Below are 16106 nucleotides of genomic sequence, written 5' to 3'. Positions count from 1 at the left end.
TATTAATAGTGGCACCATCTATTGTTTGTCCAATTCTTTCCATGATGAGCTCCTGTTCTCTATGCTTATAACTTTTCCAAATGGTAACAATAGGGAATAAAAGTTTCCCTGCTGGGAATCTGCTCATTTAGCTGAAATTTAAGTGCATAAATAAAACAGTTCAGTTCCTTCCAAGAATGTGGCTAGAAAATACGTATTATTTTATGATGCTAATTTCTGTCTTTCATTTGGAAACTCCAGTTGGTCTCTATGTTTATAGGGGAGGCATGAAACCAACTGTAGATGAATTTTGTATACTTTGTATCTCCAGAAAAATGAACCCAAATAGGGCCAAGTTGTAGACCTTTTAGGGGAAAAAAATGCAGCTAGCATGTTTTGTAAATCTCTGCTGCAGCTGTGTGCTAAATACCTTGAAAAGTCTGTCTGAGCTGGACACCATTCCTTCTGGACTGTGTAATTGCAGCTCTGGGCTGTCATGGCCTTGGGTTCTGTTTTTCCTGGCCTCTTAATGTCCCTCTTTTTCTGGCAGGTGGTAGTGAAGAGAGATAATTTTGGTTTAAAAATCAGAACTAGAGCTTGGACACATGTGAGCAATTTTGGACAAGTATAGAGCAAGAGCAGAATGGGATAATGAGCAGAGATTTGGGCTGGGTGAGAAAATGTAGGAGGCTGGGACTGGGAATGAGAAGCCAGAAATGGGAAAAGATCAGTCTGGAAGGGCTAGGAGCAAAAGAGGTCAAATTTGAGAAGGGCTGGGAGGAAAATATGTGGCTGCTTATACACAATCCCTGCAAAGCTGAGGGGAAATCCATGGGGGGCCATAGAATTTGATTAATCCACAGATAGATTTGACTCTTGCCTGTCCTATCAGGGACAGGGCCACTAAAAACACAATCGCCTGCAAAACACTCTGCAATGTCCTACAGTCCTCTGGCACTTGCTGACCCAGTCAGCTCCAGCCTTGGTGGTAACCATTCTCAAAATCAGAGGGCAGGGAATCAGTATTTTCAGGTGTTTTAAAAAAAGGAAGAATAGGCAAAAAATTTCTCTGCATTCCTAGCTCCCCCCGATAGCATTTTTAAAGAACATGCAGGTTTGTTGTAGAAAACAGATATTCAAAAGGTAGGAACTCCTGGAATTCATAGAATCTCTATGACTTTAATGTAGCTGTTGCCTCAGGATTTACATTACAGTCTCTGTTCATAAAAAAGAATTAATGGCTAGAATGGAAATCTTTGGATGCCTCAGGGTCTCTGACCGTGATCTGACTATGCTCAATATGGGCAAGTGCTGCACACAGGCCACCAGTAGTGTGTGTGTACTGGTTATCCTGAAAATTAAATTCCTGAAGCAGGGTAAATTAAGAAAACAGTGTATGGGAAATGAAATAGAAGTAGAAAAATGAAAATAAACATGGAAATTTATTTCAGAGACGTTTATTCAGATGGAAAAGTGTCACATTTTCCCCTTTGTTGATGAGGGACTAAACATCAGTCATGATTCAGTGGCAGAAGGAAATCAGTTGTTGAAAAGACATAACTTCTAAAGGGGGGAAAAAAAGAACAAACCATAAAAGTAAGAAGTCATCATGTGCTGAAAATAAGTAAGTAAAAATCTGCAAATGACAGCCAAGGATAATAAGAAATCATTCAATTACTAGCAACAATGATGATGGCTTAGGCCCATCACTAGAAAAAGCAGACAAAACCAATATCAGTGATGCAGAACAGGCAGAAATCTTTTCGGAGAAACATTCTTTTCTTCAGAATAGAGCAGGGTGTGTATTCTGCTCTGGCAGAATCATACACAACTTTCAACGCATCAGCAGTTAAAGATGTTCAGAGAACACCTTGGAATCAGAAAATTTCAGAAGACTGGGAAAATACTGAGTCTGTGCCAGAATTCAGAGGGTGTGACGAGCCGCTAATTATAGGCTTGTTAGCTTACATCAGTTGTAGGCAAAATGACAGAAAAATGACATGGGCCTTCAAGGAACTGACATATACAAATACAATTATTGCCATCAACATAGTTTAGTGAAACTGAGTTATTGTAAAGCAAGCCTGATTTCACGCTTGAGGAATTTATATAGTTAGCTGATAAAAGTACTGTAATATATTTAGATTTATTAAGGCTTTTGACTTAATACTGGGTGGTGTCCTGTTAAAAACATAGTGCAGGCCAATTTTCGGAGATGTTATTGCAGATATGTTGCAAATATGAGGCGCACCTGGTAATTAGGCTTTAAATATATGCTTGTCTTGAAATCAGTCTTCTTCACTTCTCTGGTTAAATATCCATGACCTGACAAAAGTCAGGTAATCTGGAGATGCTGTCTGTGAATGAAAGATGCAGTGTTGCTATGAATAAGTGCCTAGGATATGTACCTCCCACAGAGCTCAGGAAAGACATTTTAGAAGTTTTGTGTGAATGTGAGTATCCTGAATCCTAGTTTTAACAAACTGCAGTGTCCAAAATTAGGCACAATTGGCATAATCATCCACACGAAGGCAGTTTGAGGAGGTCCTACAGGCATTTAGAAGTTTGCTCTGAACAAGCCAAACTCACTCAAGGACTGGATCAAAAGCTCCCCATGCTCCAGTGCTGGTGGGCAGTGCTTGCTGAGAGAGATGTGGAGCCCTGTGACTTGTCCTGTAAGAGATGCCGCTGCAGAAGGACTCCCTGGCTTGCAGGACAAGGAAGTGGCCATAGATGAAAGGTGTGAGGTGCTTCTACTACATTCTCGCCCACAGATGGTGTGAGGAGCTTGCTGCTGGTTTGTGTGAACTTAAGCTGTGTTGTGTGTACAAAAAGAAAGACGGTTTGTAAGTTCAGAATTAAACTTCTGAAATGGTTTATGAAACATGCCTCATTTTTGTGGACTGTAATTACAGCATGGTATTTCATCAGAGCACAAGACACTATAGTAAGCATTGTAGAAGCTTCTGCAATATAGAAGCATTATAGTAGCAATCATGCTAAAAATTTGCCATCTTAACATCTTGGAAAAATCAATTGATTCTTTGCAAGGATGGAGGATTCAGAATGTTTTTTGTGAAAAAAAACCCCAACAAACAACCAAGAAACCAACCAAACAGTAAAGCACTGGTCTCAACATCTATTTCCTAGTTCCATTTTTTTCTGTAAAAATAATCTCTATCCCCTACTCCTTCCTGTCATGGAAAGCCTTCCCTGACTAGCACTTTCCTTCTTACTTTTATTTTTCTTTAGACTACTAAGAACATTTGTTTCAATTTCTTAGCTATTTTCATTCTTTCTAAACTGCTCTCTAGGCTCCCATGAATCAGATAAAGGATATACCCTTGTCCAAATATATGCCCAAATGAGCTCAGAGAAAGGCAGCAAGATCCCTGAAAGGTTTTTTTCAGGGAATTCTGCTATTTCTTTTTCATTTACTGGAATCACTGAGGACAAGTCATCTGCATTACTGCTTGGGTGTTGTAGTAATAGCAGTGTTTCCAGTGCCATAGGCAACACATGGAAAAAACATCCCTACTCTAACTGCTACATGTAATGTAGGCTGTACAGGCTGCTCTGTGTTTTACATATTAACAGAGATGTACAGATTACAGAAGGGGGGATGGGTGAAGAATTGCTTTTCCTTCCCCTTCTCTCTGCATACACTTCCCTGAGCTCTGCTGTTTAGATGTTCAGCTCCTATTGATAAAAATAGAGCGTGAGACATTAAGCCTAAGAAAGCACTTGAAGGCACTTGAAGGTAAGGGAGATGGCTCAAACAAAACTGGAAGCGAACAGAAAAGGACATTCATGTAATTGTCCCTAAATGGGTGCACATTGAGAATATAAGGATGTCCCTTACAGACAGATTCTGCATGAAGGTGAGCACCCTTCATTGGCTGCAGTGAAAAGCATCAGCTCCTGCAGCATAGAAGGATCTTCTTGCATCTCCCAGGAGCCAAACCACTGGGGGAAATCAGCCAGAGCACTACCCATACCTGGGCACTTTCCTGGCCTTCACTACATACAGGATATGAAAGTCTGCAGCTAATGGATTGCCTTTATTTTTCGCATGTCTGAGAGCAAGCTGTAACTCCACCTGCCAGTGAGGAGGAAAGGTATTCTGCTGGCTGTGCATTGCCCAGTCTGACAGTGTGTATCTGGAAAAACAAGAGGAGGGAAAGTGAGGGGTGTTTTCTGCCCAGCACTGCAAGAACCTGAACTTACCCCATGTGAACCATTTTTGAGGTCTTTTGCTGTCGGTCTTACTAGGAACACTGCACACTATTTCTTCCCAAGAGAAATCTATTATTTCCATTGCGATCCTTGGTATTATGCCTCTCACTTCACGGTATGCACTCAGTCACAAAACATGCAGGCCTGTATGTATGAAATGCGATTTGATACTTTCAATGCAAGAGATTCTGGCAAGCAATTGTCTTCTTGCACACTTTTTAATAAAAATAAGAGGAACTTGCCCTAAACAACAATCTGTCACTTAGTGTCGTCTTTGGCAAAGAGCAAGATGCTCTCATACAATGATGTGATTTGAAACGTGACAGGGACAAGGGACAAGTTACATGATGGAATTTGGAGGAAGGCTGCAGTGAAGAGTGCTACCTCTCTAGCAGGGTCTGTCTCAGCATTTGTCCTGCCTGAGGCTCCCACCGAGCTCCTGCTGTGTCTGGTCACTCACTTGTACCTAGCACATGAGATTTTGGAGTGGTGGAAAGTTCACATCCCTGTACTGTGATTGCAAGACCCAGACTTCACTGAAAGGCACCAAGGGTCTGCTGTGTGAGGATTCTGCTCAAAGATGCTGCAAGCTTGTGATGTAGGGCTGGAAAGTGCTCCCAGCTGCAGATGTAGCAGCAAAGTCACACCTAGAAGAGGCATCTCACCTCCTCAGGTTCCCCCCTCTGCATTTCCACTGCATCCCAGCTCAACCTATGCTGTGCTCCAGGGATCCAGCTCACAAGCTGGGAGCTAATGTCAAGTGACAACAGGATGGAGGCTTTGTTATGTGCTGGAAGAAGATAAGACTGCTCTAAACTAAGTGGTACATTCTGTAACTTACTGTGAGTAGAATGCCTCTAAAATACTGCTTATAAACTTACTGGTATAGAGTTATTGTAGTTATTTTAGATGTGTTAGTGAGTTATGATGAAACAGGCTATGATGCTACCAAGGATGTATAATGTGACCTGAGTTGTAGCTGCTGTTTTGTGTGGCACCAGACAGAGGTAGTCTCGCAGGTTGAGTGACACCACTTTTTGTTTGATGTTTTACTTAATGCGTGTGTTGTTTCTGTCTCCAGACCAGACAGCTTGTCCACTGCGATATTCATGTGAAGAAAGCCTTGGTGTACCCTGACTGGGTCTGAGCTACTTCATGCAATTCCTTCTTCAGCACTATCTTAGAGCACATGGAACCTGAGGTGAATGTCTTTATGCTGAAGTAAAGTGAGGCTCTCATGCTCCGTGTGGTGAAAGTCACGTGTCTAGCAAAGGACAGGTACCCATACTGAGGTCTCGTGCTACCTTGTGAGGGACCAACTCCCTGCACATAAGTCCTCACCCAACTCTGATCTTCGCAAGTCACGTGGGCCTTTCTGTTTGCCTTTTTTCTGCCAATTTAGAGTAACAGAAATTCCCTCTGAAACTCTAAGGCTCATGTCTCCCTTATCTGTGGTACTTTCTGTGTATCTCTGATATGAGTTTTCTTGTCCCAACCATTACATGTGACCCAATCGGCAGAACAGTCACCTCTCTTCTGATACCATTCATAAGACTTCCTTCTGCATTTTTCTCTCCTCTGCTACACTTGTATCTGCTTGCTGAAGAGTATCCACTATCTCCCTCTGAGAGTTAATCTTACTGAAGATTCAAACAAGTGCAAATACTGTCACATAGGAAGTGATGGGGGCTGGAATGGAAGAGCTGCTTGCAGTGACAGCTTGCCACTAGCTTAGTTTAGCTGCTGTGCCAGGATGTGCCCACTTAGTGATCAGACCAAAGTCAATACATGGAGCATGACCTTCTATATGCATCTGCATAGATAGGAAACTGGTGCTGGTGTGACTGAACTTCTTGTTTTCTGTAGTGCTTCCAGTTTCTAATCCTTTGTATCTATAGGAATGGAGTTAGATCTGGCACAGTGCTCAGGCAGAGGAGAGAAAGTGAAGGCAATGTACAGCCTCAGTGTTATGCAGGTTTTTGTTTCTTTCCACAACCTTGGTAACATGGGCAGTTTTCATTGTTCCAGAAGTTTCAGCTCAGTATCTGATAAGCACAGGTCATGCCTGCATTGCACCTCAGCTGCTCAGATCAAAAAGCAGTTTAAATCAGACTTGATCCCTGATTATTGGTGTGTGCCCTTGCACTGCTGTAAAGTAAAACCTACATCTTTAACCCCTGCTAGACCCAGTGCCTGCATAGCCTCACCCTTTCTGTAATCCTAGATGTCCTAAGAGGGAAGACAGTGCTTACTTGTCTGCCTTTGCCAGCCACAAGCCCTTCATGTGAGCCCAACAGGGCAGCCAAGGTGGGCACACGGTGACTGCCTGCAAGCAGGGTAACCTGGTGGCTCCTCTGGGCTTTGGGTACCTCCTGCAAAGGAGGACAAGTTGTCCTTCAAATAAGGCTGAGAAAGGTATTGCTGCTAATCTCCCTCCAGCAAGATGCTGTGAATTAATTCCCAGGATTAGTGATATAGTGTGAGGTCAATAAAGAGAAAAATAAAACCATCTTTTTTTTTTTTTTAATCAAAATCAGCATTAGAAATAATTTTGTCTTACCAGAAATGCGAGAGGAAGGGATATGGTGTTTCACTGGTGAGAAAACTTCCCAATCCTCACCAGAAGACAGGCCTCCTTCCTGCCTGTAAGGACCTGATGCTGGAAGAGAAATGTTTAATCTATGCTGCTTGAATGTTTAGTTCTAGATTTAAAATTTTCAAATAAAATTCCACAGTGTTGGGTAATTTAATACACAGGAAATCTTCCATGCAAAGTCATTTACTGAGTTATAAAACCTAGAGTATTTCAGATTTCTCTAAGTGTATAAGAATACAGCACTTAGTTCATTAAACTTGCATTTAAGAAATTGCATTTAAAAATATAGGGGGAGCCTAGCAGTTAGTTCTTCTTAGTCGCAGTTTATTCAACTTGAATTGAATAACGTTTTTATTACTTACTGTTTATCAACACTTTTCTTTAAATTGCTGAGAAGATGTAGCTATTTATCTGTTTCTTTATGCTTTTCAGCAGCAATGCAAAGATCGCATGCAAGCTGGAATTAAGCATTTTAACAAAACCAAAACATACTGTGACTAGTGGAAATTTGTGGGGAATAGAATCTTAATAACCCACCAACAAGCTTTGTCGAAAGTAATGTGATATCTGGGCACAAGTGTTGTGGTAACTGTTGGTTAACTTTGGCTAGGGGCTGTTCCAAGGAATGCTGTCAAGAATTACTCTCTGGTGGATCCAAAATTTTCTTGAACTGGTAGTACACTGAATTAGCCATGCCAAAAACTAATATCTCTGCATCAAACATGAACTGGCAGTAGTAGGTATGAGGGGAATTTGCACTGGAGATTAAACTCAGGGCTTGTATTTTAGGTGTAGTATAAATGTACTTATAGTAAGACCTACCCATCTACCTTACAGCTCTTTCCTTAAAGTAAGGCATCTCTTTAAAAACACTGCTATGCTGCTTGCTGACACTTTTGCAGTGATACAATGCATATAAAACTTAAATGAAACATGCTGATACTGAGATTGCATCTTGATTTTAAAGAACTAGTTTTTAATGGACGCATTTTTATATGAAAAGATCCACCTCTAAAACCCTTCCTGCCGTTTTTTTAGCACCTTTTCCCCCAGTGCTCTTTCTGGTTGTGACTGCTAAACTCGCTGTGATCTCTCCTGTTCTTCAGAAAATTGGAGTTATTTCCTTGTGGCAGTTAGGTGTTCCTTGTCCCTGTAGCACTCAGCACTTGAACTTCCTGGAGCTGGGAAGGCTTTGGTGTAGTGTCAACCATTGATCACAACTCAGGGTAACTGAGTGAAATGTAATGGTCTGTAAAGCACAGGTCAGGGGTGATGACGTAAAAGTCCTGTTTTAGCTTTGAACTCTGTAAACCCTGTGGGAACGCTCGGCCTCGCTCCTCTCCATCTCCTGGGCTCAACTTTGCCAAGCTGCAGAGAGGAAGGGGAAAATAAAGCAAACCCAGCACTGCCTACCACTCGGAAAGGTTATCCCACCGGAAACTGAACGGATGGTGGCCCCTGTGCTTGGTTTGTCACTACAAATCACACCTTCGAGGGTGTCTCTTGGGCAGGCTGTGCCCAGGAGCCACAGACAGGTGTGAGCCAGTCCCTGCGGGAGAAGCACGGCACAGAAAGCCCTTCTGCAGGGCAGATGCTCCCCAGGGCCTCGCTCGGTGGCGACAGCCGCTGCAGCTTCTGACGTCCCAGTGAAGAAAGCCGAGCCCGCATTCGCCGCTGCCGGCACACCTGCAGGCCCACACCGCCCCGCCGCCACCCAACCAGCCCCTGAACCCTGCTGGGGCACAGCTCGGCCGGGCGCCGGCAGAAGGGGCCCAAGCAGGCGGCGGGCAGGCCACCCGAGCTGGCTTTACAAGGGAATGCTGTGGCAAGGAAACAATGGAGAGCCGCCCCCTCCCCGCCTTCCCACTGGCACTTCCAGCGCCGGGAGCAGCGCGCCGCCGCTAGGTGGTGCCGCGGCGGGGAGCGGTGCCGGGAGGGGCGGAGCATGCGCAGTGGGCGCGCCTCGCCCGGGCCACGCGCCTCCGCCCCCTGCCCGCGCCGCTGCCGCCGCGAGCGGGAGGAGGAGGAGGAAGGAGGGAGAGAAGACGGGAGGGAGGCAGGTCCGGCGGCCCTCTCGGGTACCCCCAGCGGCGACGGAAAGATGGCGACGCTGGGAGGCGAGTCGCAGCCCTTCCCCTCCGCTGCTCTGGCGGCGGCGGCCGGGGTGGGCGGCGGCGGCGGCGGCGGCAGCGGGGCGCTGGGTCTGCAGGCGCCGCTGAACCGCGGTCTGGAGCGGGCGCTGGAGGAGGCGGCGCACTCCGGGGGGCTCAACCTGAGCGGCAGGAAGCTGAAGGAGTTCCCGCGCAGCGCCGCCGCCCTCAGCCACGACCTCTCGGACACGGTGCGGGCAGGTGAGCCCGGGCGAGCGGCCGGGGAGCGGGGAACGTGGGTTTGTTAAACCGCCCGGGACCCCCTCCCCGCTCTCTCAGGCACATTTGTGCCCCCCAACCTCCCTGTGAGGCGAACACCCACTCCCCACCCTTTCGTTCGCCTTCCCTCGGGCCCGTCCTCACATGGAAGCCGAGCCCACCCCCATCTCTCCGTGGACCCTGTGCTTTCTTTATTCCCCCCGCCTTGATGCATGAGGTAGGTGTTTGCTTCCATATGGCTGGATCTGTGCACGCTCCCCTCCATCCCCCCCGCTCGGCGTTTGGTGAGGCAGAGCTGCCTCTCCCGTGGCACACTGGGGGAATGTGTGGGGAATTCTTGCTCGCACCTGTCCTCTTCTCCCTCTGGGGAATGTGCGTCTCTGTGCCACCCTTCCCTGACTGCTGAGGTTTGCGGTGGCAGTCAGCCCACCTTTGATTCAGCCGCGGGAGGCTTGCACACACAGTGCCAGGGTGGATACCTGCTGCTTCTGTCCTGCTGCTCGTGGGTGAACCCATCTGGCACGGAGAGGATGCAAGTCCGTATTTAACATTGAGACACTCATGTGCCTCTGAACATGTTATCTATCTGCACGCCATAAGTGGAGGCATGTCCATAGGAAGACCTTTGCTGTGCAGCTGCCCCAGGGAGCATGCTACCTTTCACAAATGCCACTTGTTCAGCGCTGGGCTTGACATTCCCCCTAGTGTCCTTACAGTCATGTAGCCACAAGTGCCCGCTCTGTGCCATGGTATCTTCCAGGGCAAATGTGGAGAGAAATCCCTGTCTTCACAGGCGCTGTATGTACTTTACACTGGGGGACACCATCATTACATAAATCTGCAGAGGTGACAGGCCTGACAACCCTGCAGGCAGGAGTGGTGAGGGGAGATGTATTCAGTATGTGTTAACTTGCCCTCACACCTTTCTTCCAACATGAAAAAGGCACACTTATTTCTCACCTAGGGAGGCAGACCCACCTCAAAGGGTCATACCAGTTTTCCTGGTCCTATTATCCCAGGTGATGGAACCTAATCCCTTCTTTACATGCTGTCACTAGGTAGGACAGTGTAAACCCGCCTTAAAAGAGTGTATTAGTGTATTGTCAAGGTCTTCAGTGTACGTCCTCCACATGCCCTTGTGTCCCCTTTGCCTGCTGGAGACAGTTGTGTTGTAGCAGCAGAGCAGGAGACATGTAGTCACTTGTTCTTTTCCCACAAAACAGCAGGTGCTATACCTGCATGCAGACATGTGATAACATGAATTTAAATCCTCAGCTTCTGCTGCACATGAGGGCATTTATGCCTTCCTGTATGTGGAGACACATGCTGGCTGCTTATTGTCTCTATCCCAGAGTTAATGCCTCAGATGTGTGGTAGGTGTCATGTGTTATTGTTGTTTAGCTTTGTTACTTGATGGTGTTGCTGAGTGGATTTCACATTGGTCTGTGTGAGCACCTATATCATCATATCAATAAAAAAAATTATGAAGGAAGCTTGATGAATGAAACTACCATGAATGGATAGCATGAATTACCATACTAACCATTAGCTGACTCAGTAGCAGATGTGAAAGGGATAGGCATGGTAGGGGAACTGTATGTGGTTAGAAGAATGACTTTCAGCTTGTCATCCCAAGCAAAGCATTTTTTATCTCATTTCTTTTTTAAAGTTGAAGTCTAGCAGACATGCCGCAATACCAGATAAATAGTATGGAAATCCAGAAATTTGGCTTGTTTAGTTTGACCTAATATCGAACCAAACTGTTGGAAAACCAAATTATATACTGAGGAGATTATACACTGGGGAGAAAATGGTTCGATTGGCAGAGATTGCATGTTAGTATTTGTGTATTGTGTAAGTATGTGCTGTACAGGCATGAGCTGTGTGTAGTATGTATAGGTAGCACCTGCTTGTTACATGCTTGCTTGTTCTACTGATTTTTCTAGGAAAAAAGTAGTCTTTATCTTCAAGCATTATGGTGCTTTTCTCAGAGTTTACATGGAAAACATTCAATATGAAATTGAACGTAGAATTGTGTTTTCATTCTCTTTTTGTTTGATATAAACAGCAGTGTAGATCAACGCATGTCTTGATCTTGTGACAACAGCAGCCCTTTTATCATTGCCCCTTTTTAGAAAAACACTGTGTTAATCTATGGTTGCTTTATGGTTTTGTTTGTAACAGCTTGTTGTAACTGTTTAATGGGAACTGCCTTGGGAATTAAGTCGTTGTGTTGATGTATTTCCAAAAAAATCCATGTTTCTTTTCACTTGTTACATTACATAACTAAAATACATAAACAGAAGAGATGCTTGGCTTAAGGCCAGATTTCTGAAGCTCTTGGGGCAAACTCTTGATAGGAATTTTCTCTCCTCCTTCCTCTCCATAAATGCGCATAGTACAGAACTTTCTTGTACTACTTGGAATATATCCTTGAAATGAGTGACTTACAGTTTTGGATCTGATGTGCTGACATGTCTCTGAAGCCCTGAAACTTTGGATTTTGGGGTAGGGGTAGCCTTTCACTGTTTTTTTGGGTGGTGGAAGGGGGGAGGGGATTGCCAGTTTCACTGAAAATGAAGATACTCTTTGATGTAGAGAAGACTAGTGAGGGGGGTGGAGTTTAGACGTCTGAGGAGCAGGGAATTTCCAAAAAACTGAAACCATGTCTGCATCTTGACAGTGTTTTAGTACTAGAGACTGAAAATATTTTTTTGATTCAGAAAGTGATGGTCTACAGCTACTCTCAAATAAAACATTATCAAGCTTGTTTTCTAGATAGGTTCTGAGTGCTTTTTGTAGGTCTGAGGAAGAAAAAAAGTGTTCAACTGTAAGTTCTCTGTTCATGCATTTGTTTTTTTCCTGAAGTTAGAAGTCAGATTTTATATAGCAATTGATGCACTTACGAAAGGGACGTGACTTGTTTGCCTTTAACAGCTGGGATGGGATAGTTGGATTTTTCTAATGCTTACTGCAGTTGCATTCTGTAAGAACTACAGAGGCTGAAGTGTACTTGTTACCTTCTGTTGCTGGGGCTTCTTATGCTTTTTCTTCTGTGACTTTTCTTTCCATTAAATACATCTTGCTTATAGAAAGGTGATAGAACATTTCTTCCTCAGTCTTTGAGAGTTCTGCTCAAGTGCTGAGTGACCTGGTCAGATGGAACTTTCAGGCAGTATCTCTGCACACAGAATGGAGTTTTCATGGCGTTCAGTACTGTTAGAAGAAAGTAAAACCTCCTTGTAAAGTGTCATGAGTTTAGTCAGACATTTTAAACCACATCAGTGTGGATGCAATGCAAAAACCATTTCAAAAATAATAAATGCTATTCTTATCACTTTTATTACAGGCTGGGTTATGCAGAAGGCAGTGGCACGGTAATCACATAGTTCTTAAGTAATAGCATGCAATTATATTCCTCCAAACCACTGGGAATGCTGGAAGCATGTTACTTTATAAAAGAGAAAGAAAAGGCCCCGAAGATGTAACCATGGCTGCCTACTGTATGACTTCAACCTCTTTGTGTAGGCTTTGATTGCGTTTCTGAAGGCAGATCCTCAGCACCTTTTCTGGTGAATACCTCCTTCATCCATTTCTATTAGGTGACTTAGGCACATGAGGAGGGATTACTTGCTGCTCCTGGTAGTGACCTGGCAGAGAAGAAAATAATTTCTTTAAATTACGTACTAGATTATTAGAAAATAATTACAAATTGAAGTATTTGATTGCCAGTTTGGACAGTATGAAATTTTGGAAGGAATATGATTGTATTTTTTGTGCAACAGAATTCTCTCTTTACAAAAGAGCTCCTACCTGCTGTTTTTACAAATTCTTTGAAGTGGACTGTGCTTGCCGGACAATGCTGTGTTGAAGACACCTTTGCCTGGCAGCGTCTTTGAAATAGTTGTTTCAGCTGTATAACTGGGGATTTGTTTTCAAGATGGTTGAAAAATCACAGTATCACTGTGAGTGTTGATTCTGGTTCAGGTGAAATGTGTTCCTTTCATTCCTCTTTGCTAATAAGAACAGCAACAGTAATATTTCTTGTTTCCCCCCCTTTTTTTTTTTAATTAGTTATGATGTGGATGGGGCTCAGACCAACCTTATCTAGTCAAAGATGTTGGTGCTCCTTGCAGAGGAGTTGAACCAGATGGCATTTAAAGGTTCCATCCAACCTAGACCATTCCATGATTCTATGTACATTAGATTGCCATAATCTATTCTCACTTATTTTCTCCACCTGCTTTATTAATGTAATTCGTCCTTCACTTCTGAGAGTTCTCCTAATTACAGTAGTAGATGTGCAGTTGGTTCCACCTGTTCTAAGTGCAGGTTGTACTGGGCAGGATGTCACACATACAGACTGGTTTGTTTGTGCTGCAGCACACTTTCATATATCAAATATGACCACCAAATGGACTCTTGTTTAGAATGTGATTGTTATTTGGCCACTAGAGAAAAAGATACTTGGTATGCCCCTGTCCTTTTAAGAATTGTCTGATAATTACTTTGAATAATCCATCATTTTGAATTAACATTTTGATTAAATTATGGGGTTTTTTAGATGAGGCTGAGAGCCTTTCATTTTGCTTATTTAATCTAAACTCATATCAGTAAATAATGTCTTTTTAAGGCTAAAAAAAAGACTAGAACTCTGTTTCTTTTTCATGTTCAAAAGTCAGTCCCTTCCTACAGCCTTCTTGTGTTTATTTGAAGATTTCTAACCTTACTTACTGTTTTTTACATAAATAATATCTTAAGTGTATTAGGACAGGGAGAGAGAATAAATATGTTTGCTTATTATCACAAATGAATTAAATATCACCCTGCAGCCAAAACTCGGAAGATGTAATTCGTAAGGCTAAAAAATGTAGCTAAATCAATTTTGTATTCTTTATTATGTATCCAGCAGTATATGTAACATTATTATGCCTTTGACAGTTTCTGACACCACCTGATCATGTGGTCTGTCTGGACATCTCTGTGCCAACATATTCTAGCTTCTGTTTTTTACTCATAAGCAATGCTTTGGGAAAGAGCTTTATCAAATGAAAGGAGTTCTTTTAGAAACATTGATGTGCGTAGCAACTTACAACTGCAGAATACCATTTAAACCCTCTTTGCCCTTTTTTCTTCCTGAAGCCTGGCGATATCCTTGCTTGTGGATCTTATAAACATCCACGCTATTGACTTCTATTGAAAAGAGTCACTTAGTTCTCTTGCTGTAAGAGGTGCTTTTGAAATTTACGTCTTTTGTCTGGAGATTTATGCCCCCATAGAAATGTAGCAAGTGACTTTGCAGGTGCTGTTAGATTCTCCTCAGCACAATATAAAATGAATTGGCTCAGAGTGTCTTTGTTGCATGGAACAAATTACGAGTACACAATTGCCTGGTTACTGTTTCGGAATGCGGCTTGAGCAGATTAATGGCTTTCTACCACTGACTGTGTATGTGTCTTTCCCTTGTATTTGTTTTTTCTTTTTGACTTGCTTTGTACAGAGGCTTCAAAACTAGTGCATGGGCTAAGAGGTAGGAGAGATGACAGCCTACAAACTGTGGGATGGGAGGAAGGATGAAACCTCTCAATTTCAGCAGGAGTAGGCTCTTCTGTGGATTGAACCTTTTCCCCCCAAAGCAAACATCTCGTTTACGGTGGCAGTTTTTTAAACGATTCTGCCTAGAATTGCCATGTTTGGACATGCTGTGCATGTAAATGAATAAAAGCTCAATGCTTTTGTAGAAATCTTGTCACTTTGTTCATCCTTGACCAATCTACTTGGAAAAGACTGACTCGGAGCTACAGAAGTGCTGTTACGGTAGTCAAGGTGCTACAGGTTTCCTTTCAAATGCTTCTAGATGAGCAGTTTTGAAGGTCTGCTCACCTGTGATTACCAGAAGGTGGAAGGTAGAAATATCCCTACATTATTTTTGAACCTCCTTTTAGTCGTTCCCTTTTTTGTCTTCAGCAAAAAAGACATCTTGATTTAGACATGTCTTAAACAGGAGAGATTGTATGAATCTTAACACAGTAACTATACATAGAGTTTTGAAAACGCTGAATACTTTTGTTAGGGGAAGAGGCTGGGGCAGAATCAGCTATGACAAAGTAGAATGGTTATTTGTCCAATAGAGCTGTGGCTTGGAAGAGGAAAGGGGCAAATGCCAATGCAATATACGTTTGAACAAGAAAATAGATAAAAAGAAGATAATATTAAAGGCAGAAGTGTCATAGAGAGGGAAAATTTATGAACTATTGAATGAAAAGATATGAAGTCAAAGAAGGGAGATGAGTGTAATGGTTTGTGATAATTCTCTGAAATCTGTAAAACTGAGGAAAAATGCCACTTAGGTGAATAATGATTAGAATTGTGTGAATAGAGAATTAGATAAACATGGAGAAAATTGTTTGGCTCCAAGATACATGACATTTATAGACTTTACGCTACAAATAATAGTTTCAAATTCATGCTATAAATATTAACTGTTGAATTTAAGTTTGGGAAGCCTAGCATCCATTTGCTTGCAGAAGGAAAACCCAGTGATTTTGCTGCTTGAAGAGTTACAAGATCAGCCAAGATGGAGAGACTGGTGTTTTGTGTATTAGAATAACCATTCTAGGAAGGATGAGTAACTTCTCTAGGCCATAGGCTGACTGCTCATCATTCTGCCTGCTGTGTTCTTGCTGACTGTTAGTAAGCATTACCTAGGTTTGTGAACATTGCCAAGCTGGTTAGATTGCTAATTCACAGTTAAAATCAATATGATTTAAATAATTGAAATGGTACTTCTTAAACCAGAGATATCCTAAACTTGTTCTGTTGAGACCAGAATTATGGAAAGTGTACCCATTTATTATTCTCTGATGTGTAAAACTGAAAGAGGCAGAAATGCTATCCCTCTGTTCAGCGAGTGGATCACTGTCAAA

General features: G+C 43.1%; 1 protein-coding gene across 7 annotated transcripts in view; it reads left to right on the top strand.

Annotated features, from left to right (window-relative positions):
• The first annotated feature begins 8808 nt into the window (after positions 1-8808).
• LRCH1 (leucine rich repeats and calponin homology domain containing 1) overlaps positions 8809-16106 on the top strand; it is a 118870-nt gene continuing 111572 nt past the window's right edge. For 3 of the 7 annotated variants that reach the window (XR_004238268.1, XR_004238267.1, XR_004238266.1), the window contains exon 1: positions 8809-9162. Coding sequence is in view for 3 of the 7 variants with exons in the window: in XM_032099761.1 (XP_031955652.1) it covers positions 8913-9162 (250 nt within the window). In the remaining 4 variants the exon portion in view is untranslated. The remainder of the gene's footprint in view (positions 9163-16106) is intronic. The other 4 variants (XR_004238269.1, XM_032099761.1, XM_032099762.1 and 1 more) reach the window with 4 other exon arrangements.

Source organism: Corvus moneduloides, chromosome 2 (genome assembly GCF_009650955.1).
Source record: "Corvus moneduloides isolate bCorMon1 chromosome 2, bCorMon1.pri, whole genome shotgun sequence".
NCBI classification, from domain to species: domain Eukaryota; kingdom Metazoa; phylum Chordata; class Aves; order Passeriformes; family Corvidae; genus Corvus; species Corvus moneduloides.
Note: the sequence above shows the minus strand (reverse complement) of the source record. Positions and strands in the feature narration are given on the sequence as shown.